Source organism: Melospiza melodia, chromosome 26, assembly GCF_035770615.1.
Source record: "Melospiza melodia melodia isolate bMelMel2 chromosome 26, bMelMel2.pri, whole genome shotgun sequence".
Taxonomy (NCBI): Eukaryota; Metazoa; Chordata; class Aves; order Passeriformes; family Passerellidae; genus Melospiza; species Melospiza melodia.
Genome location: NC_086219.1, coordinates 5626203 through 5651135, shown reverse-complemented (window position 1 = coordinate 5651135; position 24933 = coordinate 5626203). Strand labels below are relative to the sequence as shown.

The 24933-nt window shown below is 47.6% G+C and overlaps 1 protein-coding gene across 2 annotated transcripts in view; it reads right to left on the bottom strand.

Moving 5' to 3' along the window:
• The window catches only part of EIF4G3 (eukaryotic translation initiation factor 4 gamma 3), a 147538-nt gene that overhangs the window by 67874 nt on the left and 54731 nt on the right, over positions 1 to 24933 (bottom strand). The window contains exons 4-6 of one of the 2 annotated variants that reach the window (XM_063176922.1): positions 11076 to 11171; positions 9677 to 9790; positions 5745 to 5777 (exon numbers count right to left, since the gene is read on the bottom strand). In XM_063176922.1, coding sequence (XP_063032992.1) covers positions 5745 to 5777; positions 9677 to 9790; positions 11076 to 11105 — 177 coding nt within the window. In that variant the 5' untranslated portion in view covers positions 11106 to 11171. The remainder of the gene's footprint in view (positions 1 to 5744; positions 5778 to 9676; positions 9791 to 11075; positions 11172 to 24933) is intronic. The other variant, XM_063176923.1, reaches the window with a different exon arrangement.

Below are 24933 nucleotides of genomic sequence, written 5' to 3'. Positions count from 1 at the left end.
CTAGGAAAGTTTCACATCCAAGTATAAAAGTTAAAAAAAAAAAAAAACAACAACAACCATAAAACCCAATCAAACCATGATTTACTGCATGAAATGTGACACTACAGAAGGACTTTGTGTTTACTCTGTTCCTAAAACATCAAATATTTCTCCTTCTGGTCTCTTTCAGTGGTACAGAGAGAGCAGATAAAGCAGAAACCCCAGCTCCAATCATGGATTTCTTTCCTTTTCTGCACCAAGACTGGGAGGGGAAGAAATGCCACATATTTAACTGTTCAGTAAAAAGTAATTATAATAATTAGGCCAGCACACATCCCACTGAATCCTGCTGGCTGCTGTGCAGTGATGTGCTACAGGCAGTAACTGTGCCAGGAGGAGTGAGAAAAGAAGAGAGGGGAATGAAGGGATGAGCTGGGATATCCACCCCAGGTTTGGGAAGGAAGTTGTGATGTCTCTGTCCTCAACATGACAATGAGCTTAAAATGGCCATTCTGGTGCTGCTGAAGCTTTCCTGGCACCTGAGCTGCTCCCCACAGCCAACAATCTCTCCAGGGAAGCCCTGGGTGACCCTTTCAGATAAGCAGATGTTGTTAAGGTGAGCACAATGATTTATGTCCAGCCCTGTGAGCCTGGATGAAGAGCTGGAAGGGTGACCTGAACCAGGAGGAGAGAACTGTTTGGGGAGAAAAGTTTGGAAGTGAGGGTGGAGAAAGCAAATGAGAAGAACAAGAGCCCACCATGATCCTGCTGTGGTAAAACCTGTGTGTGAGATGTGGGGGAGATGCAGGAGTGTGCCATGAACCAAGTACAGGTGCTGAATTTATGGTGAGAATTACCAGAGTTTGTGATTTTTCCATAACCAAAGACACCAAAAAGTGTAAAAGTTTTTTTTTTTTTTTCACTGTAATTCACTGACTAATGGTCATTTTTAAGCTGCAAGCATGTTGGTTGCAGATATGTCTCACTGAGGGAGGGTTGGAAAAATTGAATAAGCCCCACACAGGTGTGTGTTTATGCAGAGTGAGAAGGGCTGGAGGCAGAAGTGAGACCTCTCTCTATCAACAGCACCTCCATCCACAGGGCAGTGCAGGGAACCCCCAGTGCCAGAGATGGGGACACTGCACCCATGGAATGTGCTCCTCAGGCTGCTGCTGCCCCCACAGAACCTGCAGGGAGCACCCAGGGGACACTGCCAGCACTGGGAGCCCCTTGGGCAAGGGCAGCTGCTCCTAAGGCTCCCAAGGGACAGAGCCCTGGGCCCTTCCACTGCAAACCTCCTGCCACCCCTCTGCCCTTCCTTCCATCTTCCCTTTAGTCACTGCTCACACACCCCAACCCTGCCAAATCCTTTCATTTACCATCATCTTCATTTTCTTCCCCAATCACTCCATGCCCACAGTTATAAAATCAATGATCAACGTGCCACCAAGGAAAAGCAGAGATCCAGTGTCACAGACATCTTTTATGAAAAATCCTTTCCTTAGGATTTTTCCTCCTGAGAAGCTGAGAGGCCTCAGGAACAAAATGTAAACAATGGTTATCTGCTGCTGTGGAATGCAACAGGTGCATCTGTGATTGGTCTCATGGGGTTGTTTCTAATTAATGGCCAATCACAGTCAGCTCAGACTCTCTGTCTGAGCCACAAGCCTTTGTTATCATTCCTTCTTACTCTATTCTTAGCTAAGCTTCTGAAGAAATCCTTTCTTCTGTGCTTTTAGTATAGTTTTAATATAATATATATCATAAAATAATAAATCAAGCCTTCTAAAACATGGAGTGAGATCCTCATCTCTTCCCTCATCCTCAGACCCCTGTGACACCATCACAATCCAGGGCAGCCCCAGCCCCCTCTGATCTCCCAGCTCTGCTTTTCATGGCTTTGCCACGAGCTCTGTATTTCCAGGCCATGGCTCCCAGTGCCAGGAGTGCTCCCTTGGACCCCAAATCTGCACCAAAATAAAAATTTGGGCTAAGAGCCTGAGAACAAACCTATGCTAAGCTCAGCCTGGCAAACATGAGCATTGATCTATTTTTTTCCTATTTTTGGATGCTGTGATGGGTCCATGGAGCCTGGGGGGAGGTTTGAAGAATGGAAGCAAAAGGAAAGTTCAAGTTGTCACCCAAGCTCTGCACTTCACTCAAGCTTCTCATGCCCCTGCTATTGATTTTTAGTCTTTGTGGTGCCTGGGGCAGGGAGGAGGAGGTGCCTGCATGGACAGAGCAGCAGGAACTGAGAAGCTGCAGCCCTGAGATGCGAAGATCAGAGAACTGTGGAATTATTTAGGTTGGAAAAACCCTCTAAGATCACTGAGTCCATCCCTAACCCATGTCCCAACATGCACACATTGTTTGAACACTTGCAGTGATGCTGACTCCACCTCTTCCAGTGCCTGAGCACCCTCTCCATGAAGAGATTTTCCCAATATCCCAAAAGCTCCCTTGGTGCAGCTTGAGGCCACTTCCTCTTGTGCTGTGCCTCCTCCAGGAGCTGGAGCTGCAGCACAAACCCCCAGGTCCTGCTTCCCCAGCTCTTTTGGCTGGCTCAAGGCAAAGCTTTGTTTCCATCCCCTCTGACTCCCTCTGTTTTATTATTTACTAAATCATAAAATGAAGGGGAAAAGCCCCTTTTGGTATTTAGATGTGGCAGCTCCTTCACACATTCAGGGATGCAGACAGTGAAGTGACTGCAGCAGTTTCCCTATCACTTTCTGACTTAAAATACCCCAAAAAAGCTACAAAATGCTCACCTGAGTCAGTTCAGGGAGTGAACTCCCAACCTCTCCAAGTCCCAAAGCTTTTCCACAGCAGCATCCAGCCAAGCCCATTCTCCTGTACCAGTTACACCCAGAGAACTCAAGCAAACTAAAACTGGAATAAACTCCACCAGCAACCTCAAGTGAGAGCTGAGCCATGAGCAGCAAACCCATCTCAAACACAGTTCAAGTCAAAATTAAACAATTACATTTCAATTTGGATTTCTGATTTCTGTTTTTAATCACACCAGCCTCTTCTGAGCACCCATTTCTAAAATAAACCCCACACTCCTCAAGTCACTTCATAAGTGAAGGGGTTTTAAGCAGATTCAAATGTAACAAAAATTTGCATTTTGGAGCTCAGGTTAGAAGAAAACTGCTGTTCTCCGCTGTGCTTTGTGAGGATCAGAAGCAACAAAGTGACTCCACAGGCTCACTCAGAAAGAAAAAACAGAAAACCTGTGCAGGAAGTGGGAAATGGAGCAGCAATTCCAGCAGGGAATAGCTCCATGTGCCACAGCATTTGGGGGAAAAGCACAAGCTGACAGTGTATTCCAAAATACTGCCCAAAACACTTTGAGGGGCTGTTTTCTGCCTCCTGTGAAGTGAGGTTTTCCTGCAGATTCTCAGTGTGTGGTCTCAGAATCAGGAATTACTGATGCACACTTAACTTCCAGTCAGAACTGCTGCAATGATTTCATTTCCCTTCAGCCACTGTTGGTAACACCCCAAATCTCTGCTATTTTCTCTCTCACAGTGGGGTCACATTTCCCTCAGCATTAACTGGCTGCAACTCCCACTGTCACTGTCCAACTCCAGGCATTTCCATCCAAGGAAAAAACCCTGCTCATAAAGCTGGCATTCAACTTCAGGTGCTTAAATCATGCTCATTTGAGGACCTTAAAGATCTAATAATTACAGGCAGTAACACTGAAGAACAATCCATTATTTGCCTGAAGGAGACCCAGAATCAATACAAGGCACATGTTAATAAAAGCAGGGATGGACACAGGGAATTGCAAACCCCACAGTGCTGCTGCTGCCTTCAAAGGGAAGGTGGAGTTGCAGCAGTAAATATTAGCCCTGCTGAGGCCAATTTACTTATTTAGCATTTTCTAGCTTAGGAATCTCAGTCTCAAAGCTCTCAGCTTGTGTTACACAGTTTAACCAAGTTTAAAAACTGTCCTGTGAGGATAATTATTTCTGTTGGTCTCGAGCACCTTGTGAGTGCTGGGTTTAGGATGAAATTCTCCCACAGCTGTGACTCTCCTGCACATGGCAGGGGCCAAAATCCCTGTCTGCACCCCCAGTCCACACCATGGGTGTTTTGGGTTAAAGGAAACAAACAGCTCATCCACAGCCCAGGTGTCTCTGTGCCTCTCCTGGTGCAGCACATGACAGATGCAACTGGGAATAAAGCCTGGAATATTTTCTAATGGTGACAGCTTCTCACAGATCATTATAAGCAGATTCAAATGTAACAGAGACAAAAATCTAACTGTGATAAAATCAGGGAAACACTTGGAATTTACAAGCACAGCAAGGGCAGAGCCATAACTGGGTCCAAAGGAAAGTTTTGGATCCCATTCCTGTCAGAATGGTGGCCAAGTCCCACCAGTACAGCCCCAGTCATGGGAATTCATGGGAATCTTTCCTCCAAGGCTGTGCTGCCTCAACACTCATGGGCCAAAACCTGCTTAAAGAAAGCTCAGCAAATTTTAGGAGAACATGAAATGGCTCCCAGTGAATCCATCCCTTAGGAATGACCCATGAAGGAACCAAGGAGCTGCAGAGCAGCAATGCACTCTGCATTGTGCAGTGCAAACACTGACCTGAAGCTAAGGTCAACAACAAGAGCATCTAAACAAGATCCTGATGCCCCCACTGATGCCCAGGCTGGCCCTGCAAACATTCCTCTGTCACAGAATCACTGTCCCACAGGTGCCATGCCACCTTTGCCTGTGAGCCCACAGCTGCAATGGCCCATTCTACTCCTTACACTCCTTCTGCTGCCCTGCTGTGGAAGGTTCCAGCTCCCCTGAGCTGGGAGGAACAAGGATCATGGGGATTTTGGGGCTGTGCCCACCCAACACTTACCCCACACTGCTCATCCCAGTGTTCAACTGCTCAGGAACACGACTGAAGTGAGAACAAAATAATTCCCTGGAATAAACCTTCCATGCCTCAAGGCCCTTGACAGCACAGGATTAATGGGATTTTTCTCCCAAAGAGCTCTGGGAGAGCTCTTGTCCTGCCTCTCCTCCTCTTTCCCACCAGCAGTATCACCTCTGCTCCCTCAAAACCTACAAAAAGCATCAAAATCAGTTCCCAAGGATGTGTTTTGTCAAAGAGGAGTGTAGGAGCTGAAGAAAAGACAATTCCAGACACCCTGACTAGGACAGACAGACCTGTGCATCTGTCCTGGCATTGGAGAATTTCCAGCTCTGCCACTCCTGAGTTCCATAAGCCACAGCCATTCCTAAATCTCCTTCTGAATAACGAGGTGGTTCCTCACAAAGTCCAAGTGGTGCAACAGGAACACTAAAAGTTTCCTACAGGTCTGGCTTTTGTGGGCTAAGTGAGAAGGACACTGAGCAATGCAATGGTGACAGATAACCAGGTGTATCACACAACAAAGGCAGGGAAGTTGTTTGCTTTGCTCCAAGGTGACATCTTCAGGAAACTGAAACCACTGACTCGTGTGGGGAACACTCAGAACGTGTTTTTAGTGATGTGAGAAGGCAAGGGAAGCTCACACACCCCTGGCAATGGCTCCCAGAGGTTCTCCTGCCCTGGGGTGCGGGTGGTTGGTGGCAGCGGTGACGCAGGGGAGGTCGGTGTCACCAGGGTGCAGGTGGCTGTTAGCAGGGTTAGGCACGTGCCAGGAGCTACTGCAGGGCTGCTTCCTCCTCTGAGTTAGTGAGTGAGACACCTCCACCCCCACCCCCCAGGCAATTAGTGCAGGGTGATAACAAGGGGCAGGTACTGTACCTGGTGATGGGCAGGTCGAGGCCCCGCTGCAAACTGAGGGAAGGCGGGAGAAACAAACACAAAAGGAAAGGCACAAAGAGTCAGAAACACCACAACGAACCAAAATGTCACACTCTATGCAAAAATAAACCCACAGAAAATAAAAGAACAACGACACAGTCAAAAGCTTTGCTGCAGGACAGCGACACACAGGGGCTGAGGTGTCACGATGGACATTGCTGGGGACACTGTGCTGGCAGCTGGACAAACAGCCAAGGCTGCCCTGGATCCTAAAGGCACTCAGGGATGCTGGCAATCCTTATCCTGCCTGGGAGGAACACACCAAACCAAAAACCAACTGAGAACCAGCAGCAGAGGAGATTCGGAGCTGGTTGAGGTGGAGGGCAATGGTCAGAGCAGCTGGGCTGGAGCAGAGGATGGAGCCCCATGGCTGGGAGGAGCCAGGGAGGGACAGGGACATCCCTGCAAAGGGACAAATCTGCATGGGGACATCCCTGCAAAGGGACAAATCTGCACGGGGACATCCCTGCAAAGGGACATCCCTGTAAGGGGACACCTCTGCACAGGGACATCCTGCACAGGGATATCCCAGCACAGGGACAAGGACAAATCTGCACAGGGACAGGGACATCCCTGCAAAGGGACATCCCTGTAAACGGACACCTCTGCACAGGGACATCCCAGCACAGGGACAAATCTGCACAGGGACATCCCTTCACAGGGACAGGGACATCTCTGTACAGGGACATCCCTGCAAAGGGACATCTCTGCATAAGGGACACCTCTGCACAGGGACATCCCAGCACAGGGACAAATCTGCACGGGGACAAATCGGCAAAGGGACATCCCTGGAGAGGGACATCTCTGCACAGGGACATCCCTGCACAGGGACATCTCTGCATGGGGACATCTCTGCAAAGGGACAAATCTGCAAAGGGACATCCTGACCAGGGACATCTCTGCACGGGAACATCTCTGCGTAAGGGACACCTCTGCACAGGGACATCCCAGCACAGGGACAAATCTGCAAAGGGACATCTCTGCATGGGGACACCCCAGCACAGGGACACCCCTGAGAGGCAAAGAGCAGCCACTCCTGGCACGGCCACCCCTACCACTGCATTTCCAGCTAACTCCTCCACTGGGGTCACAGCAAAGTCCCTGTAAGGAGTGGCATGTGTCACCTCTCTGAGAGCCAAGGCCCAGCCCATGCCAGGCAGGGCAGCCTGGCTGGAGAACAGCAGGGCCTGGGTCCCAGCCCTGAGCTCAGGCCACTGAATAATCTCCCACTCACTTGGGCCACACTCAGAGGAAAATAACCCCAACTTAACATGCTCAGCTGACATTAAAAGCATTTCCCAAGAAGGAACTGATTGTTAAAATAGAAATAAAAATGAATGCAAGAAATGGAAAATATAAATAAAGATGACAAGGTACCCACTTCCAGAGCTGAGTTAGGTGTTGAAACCCATAATTCTCAGTGTTAGAGCAGATAATTCTACTGAAAAGATCTCCAATAATTATCTGCAGTGACCACAGCTATATCCACAGGGGATTTTGGCCACCATGTGCTGGGATGGCTCAGCACAGCCACCTCTGCTCACTCAGGGGCTCATTGTGCTTTACTTTCTGCCTCAAAACAGTGATCAGAACTGGGTAATAATTAGTGACTTTCTTAATAAGTTTATTTTCTATATGGAAAAGTGGGCCTGGGTTCACTTGCAGCCCTTACAGTTCCTCTAATGCCATCAAACATGAAGCAAAGCATAAATATTGACTGGTCCATCTGATCTTTTCCTTTATAAACACTTAAATTGCCTAGATTTCAAGATTTCCAAGAACTACTCTGCTAATCCTGGTGTTTATACATTCCTTCTACCTTCACCTCATGGTGGCACTTGGTGACACTTGGATGAAAGTCATAGAAACCTTCAGAAATTAGTAAATATGGACACACAGACTGATCCTGGGACAAGAGTTTATTAAGAATGACCTGCACTGGTTCACCAAATAGTTTTCTCACCCTAAGCCTTACAATGAAGAGTAAAAAAGCAAAGCATGGTCACCTTGTGGAACTAAAAAGCTGTAATTGCTATTTTAATGAATCAGAAGAACTCAGAGCCTCTTGGCATTCTCCCAGTGGCTCTGTGGATGAGGAGAAACAGGTACTGGATGAGTCTCCAGAGATAAAAGCACTTCAAGTCCTTATTTTCCCAAAGAACTTTCCCTAAACCAGCTCAAGTATCTTGTGTTTGGGAGAAGGGACTAAAGGTACCCTGGGAGGGCTGAGCCTTTCCATAGGGCTGCATGTTCTGTGTTAGACACCAATGAAAGAAAACGGCCAAAAAGAGAATGCTGGGATGCAGAAACCTTGAACTGCTCCACTTCAGGGCCAAGGCACCTCTCTGATCCCTATTGCACAGAAAAGATTTGTTCTCACTGCACCTAAAACAAGAGCTGGAAGTTTGTATCTGAAGAAGCCAAAGTTTATTCCATGGTGGAAAGTAATGTGTGTTACAAGAAATAAAATAAAAGCTCCAAGTTAGTGAAAAATGCCCTCATCTATTTTGCACTGGTCACCACTGGCTCTTGATTTGAAATTTTTTTAGAAATAATTCTGTTTGATAGGAATTATTCCTGTTAATAGCTGTAAGCAACAGAACAAACTGTAGTAGTCACTGCTGGCTTAAAAGAGACACGGGGTTGTTTTTTCTCTGTTTGATGAAGACAGTAGATAGGAAAACCTTATAAATCCTGGGTCCAACCTCCCTGCCCCATGGCCCCCTCCCTACAGTCCTGCTCCATGGACTCAGAATGTTCTCTCCCTGCAGATGTTGGGCTGGCACACCTCACACCCCTCCTGGAGCTATCATTTTTTTGGCAGAAGTCTTAAAATTGGACAGTTTGTGTTGAGATGGGGGCTGGTATGGCCAAGAGCTACTGGGGAATTTTCAGCAGTGCTGAAGGACCCGGATTTTGTTTTCCTTGCCCAGCTGGAGCTTTGCAATTCTGGCTGTGGGAGCAAACACGGATTGCAAAGGCAGCTGTGCTGGGGGGACAGAAAAGCCTGAGCTTTGCACTCAAAAATCCTGAGCTCTGCACCCCCAAAAGCCTGAGCTCTGAACCCCAAAATCCTGAGCTCTGCACTCCCAAAAGCTTGAGCTCTGAACCCCAAAATCCTGAGCTCTGCACTCCCAAAGGCTCCTGGATGCAGGAAGCTCTGGCTCTGGATCAGCCCTGCCTGCCCACTCAGCTGTGCCAGAGCACAGCAGGAACCCAGGGATGGCACAGCCACCCTCCTCATCCCCTCCTCACCCTCCCCTCACCACCAAATGGGTTAAAAAAGAAACTGAACAAAAGAATAATTAAATTACAAAGAAATAAATCAAGCGAAGATCCAAATGCAGGAGTAGCTCAGACCTGGGCTAGTCTTGCATTTGCTTTGGGGTGGGAGGTGGAATGAGATGTGATGGGTGGGAGCAGTTTTTAGTCATGGGGTGAGATGGGCACTAGCAGAGCACATGGCAAAACCTGCACACAGGAGAGCTCAGAGCAACACAAACGAGGTGCAGATAAATTCTTCCTCGGGACCTCCTCAGTTATGGGGCCAAAACACTAAAAATTTGACATTTACTGGCCAAATTTCTCTCTCTGCTGAGTGACACAGCCCAGGGGGCCCTGTGTCTGTCCTACCCCAGGTCAGACCCCTCTGTAATTCAGCTTTGGGCCCTTGTGGCACCACCTCACCTGGCAGAGGCTGCCACGGCAGCTCGTGCTTTCAGCAAAGAAGCAAAACCAGTGCATTTCTGTAGCCAACAAAAAAAGGGATGTGGTAAAAAAAATATATATAATAAAGAAAGGAAGAAGAAATAAAAACAGTGCCGTGGGCACAATTGCCTGCAAGAAGGAGTACAGTTTGTTATATTGCTTACAATGCAGTATTTTATCCAGCCTCTTCCAGCCAGGGACCTGTAAACCGGACTCTGTTCCAAAACCTTCCTCCTCTTCCAGTTTTCTGTGCAATGTATTGGCACTGTTCTGCTGGGCTGTCAAAAAAACTGGTTTAGAGATGCAGCTCTTCAGTCAAGTTTTTGCTCCAGTTCTAACCATACCAGCTTAGCTGTGCTTTGCAACAATTAAAGAGAAAGATGATTATACTTACTGAGGAAAGAGCTTTAGCAGCAGTGTCCTGCATTACTGATCAGAATGGGGCACTGAGGACAAATTCCCAGCTGGGCACATCAAAGAACTTCAAAGTCAGCATTACCTGGCTCCTTCATCAGCAGAGGTTGAGGGGCCTCAGAACAAACCCTGGTATGTCCTGGAGAGGAAACCTCCAGAGCTGGGCAAGTGCCCAGTGATGTTGCAGGTTTGGGGATCCTTGCCCTGGGTTTATCTGTATTTATATCTCTTTTTTGGACAAATTCCTCTGTCTCAGAGGCTTCAGTTGGCTCCAGGAGCATTTGTCTCACTCTAAAGAGAGAAGAGTGCTGGGAAGGCACCAGGGGTTATGGGCAGCCTGAAGGTGTCCTGACACAGAGGGGCAGGAGGGGCAGGATTGCTGCTCCTCAGCTGACAGAGCCCTGAGATGTGCTGATGGGAAACCACCATGCCTCCAGAAGCTGGGCAAAGCCTCTGATGCCCTAGGAGGGTCCTCTAACATCATGTGGAGCTGTGCTACAAGCAGAGAATCCCCAGGTGTGGGGAACTGAAGTCCTACAACAGCAGAGCAGTATCACAATAAACACCCACCCCCAAAAAACAGACTGTGAAGGATAATCAGACCTGAAGTTGGATGAAAAAGGGGCTCAGCACAAAAAGATCTGAGTGCACAGAAGCTCTAGGTTACAGGTGAGCACCTCCAGGGTTAGAACTGGTCAGTGGCACTGATTTGGGAGCAAAGCCCAGAGGCCACTGGAGAGCGAACGCTGCTGCAGAGAACTGCTTGTGTTTGATCTCTGGTCTATCCCTGCACAAAACACATCCTTAAAGAAAAAATAAAAAGAAAAAAAAAAGAAGAAAAGAGAAAGATTCTGGCAATGAACCTGAACTCTATAATGAAGTGAACCTGAAAGCACCTAGGCTAAAAATAAATGGTGTTATTTGAAGGTAGATGAGGATCCCTCCATCGCTTCTTTAGGAACTTCAGAAGGAAAATTATCCTACCAGGACAGTGTCTGAAAAACTCAACCAAGGTTTGCCATTCAGGATGTGCTTCCAGGTGAGTAAAATGGGCTTTGCAGAGAACCAGCCCCGTGCTACAGACACACACAGACAGAGAAACACAGAGCAAGGAGGAGAGAGCAGGATGGGGCAGCGTGGGCTCCTTACCGGCGAGCGGGTCTGAGGCTGAGTGTTCATTGTTTGAGGGGCTTGAGGGTACACCAGCGTGGTGGGAGCTGCATTCTGTCCTGAGGGATAAGGAGCCTGCCAGGGAACAAGAAAAGCCAAGTGAGTGGATCCAATGATTCATCCCAAAAACCAGGAACAGAACTGGAGGGACTGACATGGAGATAAAGATGAAAAGATTGTGAGAGAGAAACCATCTCTGTCGAGGAGCAATTCATCAACACTGCCTCTCATGGGAGCAGCTTGTAGATCCACTAGTAGCTCTACTTGTAAGTAACAGCTCCATTAGTAATTATTAGTCAGAGTTTACTCCTATTTTATTCAGAGTTTGCTGCTATTTATCACCTGAGCTCCCCAAGTGCTGAAGGAGTCACCAAAACCCTGTGTGTCCAAAGGCCTGGCCACCTGTTTCCAAAAGCCTCTCCCAAACCAGCTTCCAAGGACAGCCAGATCTGTAGACAATGCCAATAAATCCTCCAAAATCAGGCAAACAGCAAGAAACAACCCTGAGTGTGTTTAACAGAAGCTGCTGCTGCATTAAAGCATTTCCAGTGCAATGGAACAGCCCAAAACCATCCCAGATGGGAGGCAGGCCGTGGCTACAGCTCTGCACATTTTTCCTACTTCCACCCATTTCCACGGGCTGTAACAATTTATCCCACCAGATGCTCTCCCCAAGTGTTATTTGCCCAAAGTAACAATAAACTGAAGCTCTGGAGCTCTGCTGATGACGCATTTTAATGAGACATTTAGAAATAACTTTTCAGTGCGCCTTTTTCTTTATTCTTTTTGAACAAAACCATTATAATTTACATTACAATTTAAAAAAATCGTTTATTATTGTAATGGCACAAAAACCAGCCACCAGCCTGCAACAGCCTTTGCTCTCAAGAGCCATAGGATGGTGGAATTGGTAATGTTGGAAAAGCTCTCTGAGATCTTCAAGTCCAGCTGTTCCCCAGCAGTGCCACCACTAAACAATGTCCCCAAGGGCCACAGCTACACATCTTCCAAATCCCCCCAGGGATGGGGACTCCACCACTGCCCTGGGCAGTCTGTGGACTGGATAACCCCTTCCATGCAGGAATTTTCCCAATATCCCAATAATGTAACTCTGATCCCGTTCTCTCCGCTCCTGTCCCTGTTCCCTGGAGCACAGCCTGACCCCCCTGGCTGTCCCCTCCTGTCAGGAGCTGTGCAGAGCCACAAGGGCTCCCCTGAGCCTCCTTTGCTCCAGGCTCAGCCCCTTCCCAGCTCCCTCAGCCTCTCCTGGTGCTCCAGCCCCTTCCAAACTCCATTCCCACCCCTGGACATGCTCAGCTCCTCCAGGTCCTTCCTGTCCTGAGGCTCCCAGAGCTGCCCCAGGAGTGCCAGCACAGGGGCACAGTTTGCATTGTGTCTTTTTTTTCTGCTTTTCCATCCCTGGACTAATCACCTGCTGATTAAAGTGCAACACAATGTAAATGAAAATATAGCTCAGAAACAATCCAACCAGGAATTCCCTGGTGTCAAGGAGAAAAAAAAAAAAAAAAAGGAAAAATACAACAAATAACACAAACACCCCTTCCAAAAACATGGTAGAGGGGATGAGGGGAACAAACACAGCCCAAAAATAGCCCCATCCCAAAACTGAACTGCTGCAACACCTTCTATTCCTACTCTGGGACCACAGTGGAACTGCTGTTTAAAAAGCAAAACTTAGACACAACTCCACAGACACATGAGGACACTGCTCCTACCACACAACTTAACCAGGCAGGACCCTCTGTTAGCTTCTGCCTCATTTTCACAGCTTTTTGGGTTAAAATGATGATAAAATGTGAGTCTCCAAGTACATCACCAGGTCTTTACTGTGATCCAGGACACCAAACACACTGGGCAGGGTGTTTAGCTGGGCAATGCTGTTCTGGAGGAGTTCACACCAATGCAGCAGCACAGCCTCTGCTTCAAGAGCAGTGAAATGCTTTGTTCAGCTCCCTCCTCTCAAATGCTTTGTCCTATCCCTCCTCTCCAGGAGCTCCCTGATCCAATCCACTCCAGCCAGCCCTTCCCTCCCTTTTCACCACTGCCAAAACCTAATTAATGTAAACAACTAAATGGAAAGAAGCCTTCCATTTTTGCTTTTTGAGATGTCAGATCATCAACTCTTTTCCCCTTTTATTTGATGAGTGATTCTGCTGGAGCTGGTGGTGTCAGTGTCATTTCAAAATGAATAACTCAAAGCTAAAGAGAAGTGGGGAAATTCTTTTCATCCACAACCTGGAGAAGTTCTCCTGCCTTTGTAGCATCCTGCTGCTGACTTTCTGCATCGGGATCTCTGCCCAATGTGAGGTTAAAGCTTCTTCCACAGGTCCAGATGTTGCTGTTCCTATCATGGAATCATGGAAGGGTTTGGGATGGGAGGGATTTTAACCTATCCAGTCCCACCCCTGCCATGGCAGGGACACTTTCCACTGTCCCAGGCTGCTCCAAGCCCTGCCCAGCCTGGCCTTGGGCACCTCCAGGGATCCAGGGGCAGCCCCAGCTGCTCTGGGCACCCTGTGCCAGGGCATTTCCTCCTAATATCCAACCTAGACCTACTCTCTTTTAGTTTAAAGCCATTCTCCCTTGTATCTCTCCCACCAGCCAGCAGTGAGCACACAGGGCTGGGGATTTCTCTGCATTTCTCTTCACAGAGAAAAGCAAGGCACAACTTCCCAAAGATTTTCTCAACCTCAGAGAAAAAAACCCCAATTCTCATCTCATTTACAGCCCCTGTGTTTTAAAACAAATAAAATACATTGAAGAAAATTATTTACCTAAAAGAATTTACTTAATTAAATTCTAGTGTGTTTTAATTCCCTAAGCAATTAAATCCATGTATGTGTCAGAACTATCAGCTAAGTCAGGAAATTCTGTACACTAAAGTTAAATTAAATGCTTAAACAAGTTCAGTTAAATGTAGTGTAATATAGTGTAATAAAGTAATTAATTAGCCTTCTGATTATCAGTGGGGTCAGATGTGACATTTCTCCCTGCCACGGAGGTCACTTGCTTTTATTACAGGTGACAGTGCTGGGAAATATTAAAAATAAATTATAGCAATAAATGCACCAGTTATCACTGGCTCCTTGTGCCTCCAGCTCCACAGGAGATGAGACCTCATCCCAAACTGCTGCTCCCACAGCACCTCAGCAACAAGAGAAGGAAATATCTCCTATTCTTCCCCATCTTTAGGCTCATGAAAACATTTTCTTCAGGCTTAAACTGCATGTGACAGAGCAGAGCTCTGCTATCACTCCCAAAGGTGAGTCAGGTATCTGATCCTGCCCCAAAGTCTGTACCCACCTCCAAAACAGCCCCCACTTTCTTTCAATCAGCCAAGCCAAAGGAGATGTGAGAGAAAGGGAGAACAGCTGTCACTAAGCTTAAAAATCCTCTGAGTTTTAGCAGCAAAACTATAAAACAGGTATGTGGAAACACAGTGCCAAAGGCATTTCACTGGTGACACAATCCAGGGTTAAACTTGCTTGAGCATTTAAACCCTATCAGAATGAGCAGAGCATGACGGTATAAATAAAGAAAATAACATACAAAGGCTTAACTAGAGGCCAGAGAAGGGTTTCTGCTATGAAGGTGTCATCAACCAAGGCAGGTTTGGACAGGTGATCCCCATGAGTGGGAGGTCACAAGTGAGGAACAAGTGCAACACAAACCCCACTGAAGACCACAAACATCAGCTAAATAAATATGTTTTACAACTATTGCACAACAACAAATGTCTCTGCTCCACATTTCCAACCAGAGGGATGCTGCCTTAACTGGTATTTGTGTTAAAACCATAAAAGGGGGAAGAAAAGGGAGGGAAAAGTGGTTTATAAATTTCTGCAGGTATTAACTTCACATCGGCTGTGGGAGCCTAAATAAACTATCAAAGATCCAAGAGAATAAATCACAGCACTCTGCTGCTTTTCATACACATCAGCTGATTAAAGCATTGCATCTCTTCCTCTGCCAAAGGACTTTTTTCTGTGCCAAGCAGCTAAATGGGTACAGAGAGTGACGTGGTCATGTGCAGCCACACAGTGCACCAGGGCTGGACTGAGGGAATGAAGAGATCAGTGAGGAAATGCTCCAAAAATCCCCTAAATAAACCCCCACGGAGGGGAAAGCAGGGAAGCAAGTACTGCTCTGCAGACAAATGTTGGTTCTGAAGCATCTAAAGGCTGGATTGAATCCCTGAAGTTCAAATAGCTGCTGGGAGAGGACAGAGCACTGCTGGGCTGCTCCACTTCCAGACTGAGCAATTTGCTTCCCTTAAAGCTCTCACCTTCCTGATTTTATGTTTCAGCTGTGGCTGTTCAGGGGAGGAAGGTGATAATAGCTGAGTGTTTATGTATTCCCACAACTTGCTGGGAAAATCCTTTCCCTGGACTGTTTCCACCTCAAGCTGCTGCCTGTGCTAAGCGAGGAAAAATAATCACTATCAACAAAACAACTGAAAAAAAAGTTATTCTTAGCTCAGGCCCGAGTTGGTTAATAAACACTGAGCCTGCAGTGTAACATGACTCCCTTGGGACTGCCTGTCCTGGGAATAAACAGGCAAAGTACACACATCAGGCTCAAAAGAGCTGAGTCACCCAGCTCTGCCTCTGGAAAAATCTTTTGGGAACAAAACCCTTCCAGCCCCAGGCAGGAAAGTGTCACTTGCTGAGCTGTGTCTGACTTGGCTGGGAAGGGGTTAATCCCTGGGGCAGATTCCCGAATCCTCCCGGCTCAGGGAAGGCTGCTGGGTCTAAATTTACTGAAGTTACACACGAGGAGAGGAGGAGAACTGGACCCGCAGCTCCAGCACATGACCGTGACTCAGGAGCTGCCAGCGCCGTGACCTTGGCAGGAAACCTCTCCATTCCTGGTCCAAAACCTTCCAATTCCCAGCTCCAAACCTCTCAATTCCCAGTCCCAAACCTCTCCATTCCTGGTCCAAAACCTTCCAATTCCCAGCTTCAAACCTCTCAATTCCCAGTCCCAAACCTCTCAATTCCTGGTCCAAAACTTCTCAATTCCCAGTTCCAAACATTCAAATTCCCAGCTTCAAACCTCTGAATTCCCAGTTCCAAACCTTCAAATTCCCAATCCTAAACCTCTGAATTCCCAGCTCCAAACATCTGCATTCTCAGTCCCAAATCCTCAAATTCCCAGTCCCAAACCTCTTAATTCCCAGCTCCAAACCTCTCAATTCCCAGTCCCAAACCTATCAATTCCCAGTCCCAAACATTCAAATTCCCAGTTTCAAACCTCTGAATTCCCAATCCTAAACCTCTGAATTCCCAGCTCCAAACATCTGCATTCTCAGTCCCAAATCCTCAAATTCACAGTTCCAAAACTCTCAATTCCCAGTCCCAAACCTTCAAATTCCCAGCTCCAAACCTCTGAATTCCCAGTCCCAAACCTCTCAATTCCTGGTCCAAAACTTCTCAATTCCCAGTTCCAAACATTCAAATTCCCAGCTTCAAACCTCTGAATTCCCTGTTCCACGCCTTCAAATTCCCAGTTCCAAACCTTCAAATTCCCAGTCCTAAACCTCTGAATTCCCAGCTCCAAACATCTGCATTCTCAGTCCCAAATCCTCAAATTCACAGTTCCAAAACTCTCAATTCCCAGTCCCAAACCTTCAAATTCCCAGCTCCAAACCTCTGAATTCCCAGTCCCAAACCTCTGGATTCCCAGCATCTCCCAGATCCAAACCCCTGAATTTCCAGTCATCTCCCAGTTCCAAAATGGAACTGGGACTGTGAATGGACTCTGAATTCCCAGTTCCAAAGCTCTGAATTCCCAGTTCCAAACCTTCAAATTCCCAGTTTCAAACCCCTGAATTCCTAGTCACTTCCAAGTTCCAAACCCCTGAATTTCCAGTCCCAAACCTTTGCATTCCCAGTCACTTCCAGTCCCAAACCTTCACATTCCCAGCCACTTCCCAGCCCCATGGCCACGGCTCCAGCTCCCCTGGATACCAGCACTGAGCTTACATCTCTTGTGAGGAATGGCACAGAGCAATCACAACAGCTCAGAAGAACCCAGGGTTTGCCAGGGCCATGGGCAGCCCCAAAGGCTTTTCTGCATGGCCACAGAACAAAGAGGAGCTGCAGGGCCCTTGCCCAGGTGGTTTTACATCTCTTACATCTCATGTATCACTGCACTGCTGATGGAAAGCACCTAGCTAAAAACTCACCCAAGTGCCACCACACACATTTTCAAAATATCTTCTTATTATTTAACGTCAACACGTAAAGTACCAAAAACATTCCCTGTCTGGAAAGAGAATAAAACTGCTATGAGATCCAACTCTTTCCCCAAACAACACAACACCCCCAGCCCACCCCCATCTCTCCTGCATAAAACCTGCACTGGTCTGTTCCCAAGCCACTCCCTGATCTGTTTAAATGCTAAATATTGATTGAAACCCCCCAGCTGGGCACTCAGAAGCACAGTCAGTGTTCTTCATACTGTACCTTAGAAGGGCTCTGGCCCTAGATTTATAAATTCTTATTCACACAGCCCCTCAGACCAAAGGCAGCTGCCCCTGGAGCCAATACAGGAGGGGGAGGTCATTGCTCAGGAGGGAGAATCTCCTCTTATCCCCTTTTTTAACAACCAGACTTGGTTTTCCTTCCAGCTGCTGAAAAACTTTCATTGAGGAAAACCACAAAGGGAGCAGAGCAGCTGTATTGATGCTCAGCCCTCTAGGCAGAGTTTTCCCCTGGGTCCCTGGCCTGGACAGCAGGAATTTGGCCTCAGACACAGGTGAAGAAATCCCCCCCAGCAGCAGAAACCTCACTTCAGTCCCAAGTGTGGACTGATGGTGACAGCAAGGATGTGGCTTTTAATTGTGAATCATCATTTCTTTGTGGAGATGGGCAGGCTCTGCCCTCCCACAGCCCCAAATCCAATCACTGTGACAACTCAATCACTGCAACCCAAACAACTGCAACCCTCCAACGAGGGAAATCTCTGGGCATTCAGCTCTGGGAAAGTAAGAGGATTATAATTTAAACCCTGGCTCTTCATTTCTCCCTAATGAACTCCCTGCAGGCACTGCAGGCTGGAACAGCAGCTCCTCAGGCTGCTCCTCCTCACTCACACCCAGCACCTTCATTTCCCCCAAGCTTTGGGTTCTGCATGCCCTGGGTTCTGAGAAAGGTGCATCAGCACAAGCTCAGTGCCAGGGGAAGAGCTTTCCTCTGGCAGCTGCTCCCCTTCCTGCCAAAATGCACAGAACCTCTGAAAACTGAAGGTTACAGAGAGGTTTCACTTTTTATCTGATGTGAAAAGCTGTGTTAGTGAGGGCAGAGAGACCAGCCTGAGCCAGAGCATCCCAGCAGAGCCCAAATCTCCTCCTCCCACATGGCCAATGGCAGGAGGCTCCTCTCCCATCCAGGGGCTGCCTTGGGAGCTCCAGCAGCATCCAGGGAAGTTCCTGCTCTCCTTGTCCCCCTGCCACACTCCCAGGGGCTGCAGCAGGGATCACTGAGCACAGGGCAGAGCAGCTTTTGACCTAAAATCAATATTTAGGGACAAAATAAACCACTCTGTACTATGTCACTGAGCTCTGGAGATGCCAGGATCTCAGGTAGCTCCAGCATCTGACCACAAACAGGGCACTGCTCACTCCTGCACACACCTGACTCTCACCATTATCACCATAACCTCACTTTTTTTCCTCCCTGGTGTGCTCTGCACTCAGCAGAACAGGCTTGGAAGCTGCTGGCAGGAAAAAGAGTATCTGTAACATAAACATCTGCAAATATTACAGATGATGGTGGAGAAATCTGAATTATTAAATTTATTCATTTCAGCCTTTTTTTCCTACAGCATCCCCTCAAGTAATGCATAAAGCATATTCTCCCACTATTCCTGTGAACTATTCCAGCTTTAAAAATAGCACAACAAATGATTAAACCACTAAACAAGGACAATTCCCCTCTAAATGCTCCCAGTTTGCCTTTCATTATTACAATGATATTTCAATGATCATCACACACACTCTCAGATGCCTCTGCTCGAACACAAGTTCCCCACTCACAGCCATGTGTTCAAATATGCAGTTTTAGGTACCCATCACACCAGGGATGCCACATTTTTTAAGCAGCTCATTTGCAAATTATCCAGAATTACTGAAATCAGCTCATCCTCACCAGGATAATGCTGCAAAACAAAAATATGCAGCAGTTCTACTCTGCTGCCTCTCCAAGCCAGTGCTGCTCCCCTGCAGGGTGCAGCAGCACCTGAGAAACACTTTTTTCCTGCTTATAATACCTGGAATATTCAAAACCCCTTTAAAATCACTGACATAAGGACTAGAGCTCTTCTCTGACACCAAACAAATTGTGCAGATGAAGAGTTCCACATAAAAACCAGAATGAACACAACTCCAGTGCAAACACTGCTCCTGATGAGGGGCTGGGATGGCACCAGGGTGGGACTTGCTCCAAATCTCTGCACTTTGGATTTACTGGGGAGTTTTGAGGTTTGGGTGGAGGCACATAATGAACAGGAACTGTGAGTGTTCAGTGAGTTTATTTAAATATGTAGGCTTTTTCTAAAGCTATTTCCTCAGAATGCCAGGACAGCTCCAGGTGTTTTGCCTGATTTTAGGACTTTAACAAATTGCAGACAAGCAGAAAATGCAGAGAAGTAGCTGGGACCCTCACTGCCCTTCTCCTGAAAAGTACAGCTTTATTCCCTCTTTTTCCATAAGCCCAGCCATCAGGGAATTCCTCTTATTGGTAAATAATAACATTTTAGTGGAAGGTGTCCATGCCCATGGCAGGGCGTGGAACAAGATGAGCTTTAAGGTCCCTCCCAACCAAACCCAGTCTGGGATTCTGTGATTAAGCTCAGCCTTTGAAAGGATACAAATATCCTGAGCCAGGAGGAATTACTGCTCTGTCTCCCCTTTTTCCTCTGCAGGAGTTTCTCTCAGGGTACATCACCAGTGTCATTACCTGCACAGCCAAATTTGTAACAATCTTTTTTATGGCTTTCCATCTTTTCCCCCCCACACATCTGAGTGGGCAAAGGAGGAAGGCACAGGGAAACTGAGCCCCAGGAACACCCACAGAGCTACAGGCACTTCTTCTTCAATGTGGATAATGGGATTGTCTCCAAGGCAAGATGGTGAAGGAACACAGTCTGCTGTTCCCTGGACAAGGGACCACAGGGACACAAAATGCACATTCTTGACCTGTTGGAGAAAGTCCTGAGGAGCCCATGGAGACACCCCAGGGCTGGAGCCAGGCTGGGAGAGCTGGGGGTGTTCACCTGGAGAGGCTCCAGGGAGAGCTCAGAGCCTTTCCAGGGCCTGAAGGGGCTCCAGGAGAGCTGGAGAGGGACTGGGGACAAGGATGGAGGGACAGGACACAGGGAATGGCTCCCAGTGCCAGAGAGCAGGGTCAGATGGGATATTGGGAATTAGGAATTGTTCCTGTGAGGGTGGGCAGGCCCTGGCACAGCCGTGGCTGCCCCTGGATCCCTGGCTGGACACTGGGGTTGGAGCACCTGGGACAGTGGGAGGGGTGGGACAGGATGAGCTTTAAGGTCCCTTTAAGGTCCCTCCAGCCCAAACCATTCTGGGTTTCAGTGATTTTCTCCTCAGCTCCCCTGGCTGTTTGTGTCCCTCAGCAGTGCAAGGACAAACAGAACCCCCAGCCTGAAGGAGGACAGGATCCTCCTCCCCTTCCCAGGCACTGCTCCAGCCTGTGAGCCCACACTGAGGACCTGCAGTGCAAGCCCAAAGCAGTGATTCTGAGCCATGGGGGTGGACAGGGGTCCTGCTGGTGGCTGCTCCCTCCCAAAGCCATTTTTAAATCCATCAGCATGGAATCTGCTGCTACTGAAGGTGTGAGGCCAGGATAATGTCACAGGAAAACATTCCAGAATATCTGGAAACTCTGCCATGGCTTCCTGGGGCTCCTTCCTGAGGCTGAACTTCCAGACTCTGCCCTGGCTCACAGCCTGGGGTGATCTGCTAATGACCATTATGTAAATTAAGCAAATTGGCATTTTCTGTAATAAAGGTACTCAAAACTATGGAGTGCATGTGTGTGCTGAGGGCAGGAATTCCAACATCCCCACTGCTGAAAGCAGAGCTGGGACTGTCTGCAGAAACACCCTTGAGCTCACAGAGTGCCTCTCACCTGGTCTATAAAACTGCCTCCATTTTTAAAACAGACTCTGAGGACAACACTTGTTCCCAGGAACACAACCCCAACCAGCCAAGACCCTATTCCACATCAGTAGCTTTGCAGCTTTCCTCTCTTTTTCTTCCAAAAGCCAACAAGCAACTCCAAAAATGTGTCCTCTGATATCTCAGAGTTCTCTCTCCAGCTGATCCAGCTCAGAGCAGGCACCTGGTGATCCCAGGTCTCCCAACCTTCAGCTCTGTGAGGGCAGCAATCAGATAAAATACCAAAGTTTTCCTCAATTCCACTGAAGCCCAGAAACACCCTCCACATAAAGTGTCTGAATTTGCACCAAGTTAAAACAAGTTAATAAATTCTGTGTTTCTAATGGCACCACAAGGAGGGATCTGTGGAGAACATGGGCACAGCCCTTCCAGGCTGCACAGTGGAATTAAGGCTCCAACACCTCTGTTGGTTCAATGGAAAGCAGCACAGAGAGTTCAGCTGGCAGGAGAACCAGGCTGTTCATGGATTCAAAGCCTCACCTCTGCAATGTGGCCTCCCTGCTGCTTCTTCAATGGCTCCAGAGGTTATTCCTCTGTTTCCCAGTCTGACACCACAGCTAACAGGGCTCCATCTCCCTGGTTTCTCTGGCTGCAGGGGTATTTTATGCCCTCTATGCTCACAAAACACAGGCTGTGTAAAGCCCTGACTTTTGTGCTGACTCTGGTGCTTCACTGAACACATGGTGTTTGTTTAAAAACTCTGTATTTTCTGGAGCATGCAAGAAAACATCCATTAAATTGCATGGAACAGAAGGTACTGTTACACAAGGAATTCCAGAATTGAAGTTATTAAATGCAAGAAAATGGCAAATTGCCTCGTATTGTTTTGTCTTCTTATATTATGAATAAAAATGTGGCTCAACAAGTGGCTAAGTCTGAAAAGCACCAAAAAAAAAAGCTCAGGGCACGTGACTGTGAGAATAGAAAATACATGTGGAGGAGTCCTGAAAAAAGGGATCTGGAGAATTTTGAAACAGCTACAGAGAAGCTCAATTTCCTATTAAAAATGCTGTTTTATTCCACCCCAAATCAAGTTACTGGCAAGTTCAGAAGAGCTTTTGATTCCCAATAATCTGACAGGCCAAACAAAGGCGCTTCCGCTCGCGCAGCAGCCAGGAGGGGCCGTGGGGCCAAGACACCCGCAGAGAGATTTCCCTTCCAAAGCCCTGCCTGGCCAGGCTGGAAGGGCCAGGAGCACTCAGAGCCAGGGCACGGCTGCTCCAGAGAGGAAAAGCTCAAACAGCAGCAGAAAAACATTTCCCTCCCCACTGGGCAAAGCAGAGCGCCTGGAGAGGGATTAAACACCTCTGAGAGCAGGAATTCCTCACAGTGCCAGGGCAAGGGAAAGGCTTCCACTGCCAGAGGAAGGGATGGATGGGGGGTTAGAATGGAATCCTTCCCTGGGAGGGTGGGCAGCCCTGGCACAGGGTGCCCAGAGCAGCTCTGGATCCCTGGAGGTGCCCACGGCCAGGCTGGACAGGGCTGGGAACGCCCTGGGATGGTGGAAGGTGTCCCTGCCGTGGCAGAGGTGGGATGGGATGAGATTCAAATCCTTCCCAACTCAAACCATCCTGGGATCCTATAACAGCATTCTATGAGGCAGATGAGGGGTTGGTCTAAAGCCAGACCTAGTGAGAAGGGATGGAATGTAAGAGAATAGTGCAGAAGGTCTCACACCTGAGGAGTTGCAGCTGTACCAATCACTACAGATCAGGAACAGCCCTGCCCTTAATACACCACAGCTGTGTCCAATAAGGAGAGGAGTGACCAAAAGAGAGGGTTAGCCAGGGGTGGAGAGTTGGAGTTTGTTGGCTGTGCTGTGAAGGAGAAGGAGTCAGTGCTGTGAGGAGATACCCAATAGAACTCACCCAGGAGGCACGGAAGATTTACAATGAGGTGACAACAACCTAGTCCCAGCTAGACTCAGTATTTGTGCTGTAATCTTTTCTTTGCACATGTGCACGATAAAATTGTGATGGCTCTTCCTTTCTTTCCTTTCCTAGCTAGAAAAAAATAAATTAAAGCTCTTCCTGTCCTTCATAAGTGCACAAATACTACAACTAATTCATACATCCCCCCTACGTTGCACCTCATGAAAGCCAACTGCTTCCAAGGTTAAATAATTAAAATAAATAGAGTTAATCTGCACGTGAAGCTGCATTATGCCTTCCCAACTCTCCCTTCCTGCAGCTCTCACCCCCAGATGCTGTCCCAAATTAGAAAACACCCATGAAGCCCAGCATCCCCACACAAAAGCCCCCTGAAGACCAAAGGCACTGAGACACAAGCCATGTTTGATGTTTCCAGCCAGACTTAACTTAATGAGTTAAAAAGCACAGTAATGAACCAAAAATAATGAAATACATTCTCAGAGGAAATATTCCCAGCATTATTAACCCAATCAAAAACCTCCTAATCCTATTACAAACCAGAGGGTTCAGCTGCACTTCCAGCAGGTCTTGAACACAAAGGCCAAAAGGAGATTACACTTCTGGATTTATCAGCTATTAAATAACTCACAGTTTCAAATCTCCACCTGCAGTCACATATTCCTGCAAGCTTGGAATTTGCAAAATGCATTGGAATTGTGCTGGGATGGAGCCTGACCCAGATGTACAGAAGGAAGCACAAGGGAAGAAGTGAAAAGAAAAAGAAAAATTTTTTTCTGACTAGTCAAACTCTTGACTGGTCAGAAAAAAATCCATTGCTAGATATTAATCTGGTTTTTTTTTTTTTTAGGTAGGTTTACTGTTCACACTATCAGGAGTTGTTTAAATTTGCCTTATTCTCATTACCTGGAATGGACAGCAGATCCAAGAAACTGCAATCTGCTGCTTGGGGGAGCAGCGCAAACAGGAAACATTTTCCCTCAGCTGGTCCAGCACCAACTTCTTCATTTATACAAGGAGAGTTCAACCTTTCATTGTATCCACATCACAAATAAACTCCCTGACTGACCACCATAAGAATTCTGGGATTCTGGGTGGGTTTAACCAGAAGGGAATTGGTGATAACAGCTCCTTACACAGATCAAGGAGGTTCCTACACAGGGAAATTCTCTGGGGGAAGAGCTCCCTGCAAAGCTTAGAGATCCACTCGGATCAAGGGATCCACAGAGATGCTCCTGAGCACAGAAAATGATGGACAGGGAGTTTATCTGAATGAGCCAATAAAACTGGGAGCCCCTTGTGCCCCAGGGGCAGAGGAAGTTTATTACCTGGTTTTATGCTATTTCCTTCTAGCAAAGCACATGTGGACCCAAATAATGAGGAATCATGGAAGAGACCCACAGGGATCAGATCCAACCCCTGGCCCTGCACAGACACCCCAACAATCCCAGCCTGTCCTGGAGCTCTGGCAGGGCTGTGCCCATTCCCTGGGCAGCCTGGGCAGTGCCAGCACCCTCTGGGGAAGAGCCTTTGCTGATCTCCATCCAGCCTGACACAGCTCCAGCCCCTCCCTGGGGTCCTGTCCCTGCTCATTGAGTTCAATGTGTAACAACCAGACTCCACAGGCAGCTGCCTCCAACACAAGAAGAGAACAAGGAGTAACAATCCCCACGTCCCAGGGCACCTGACTGACCCCAGGGTACCAATGGGTGAGGTTACAATTAAA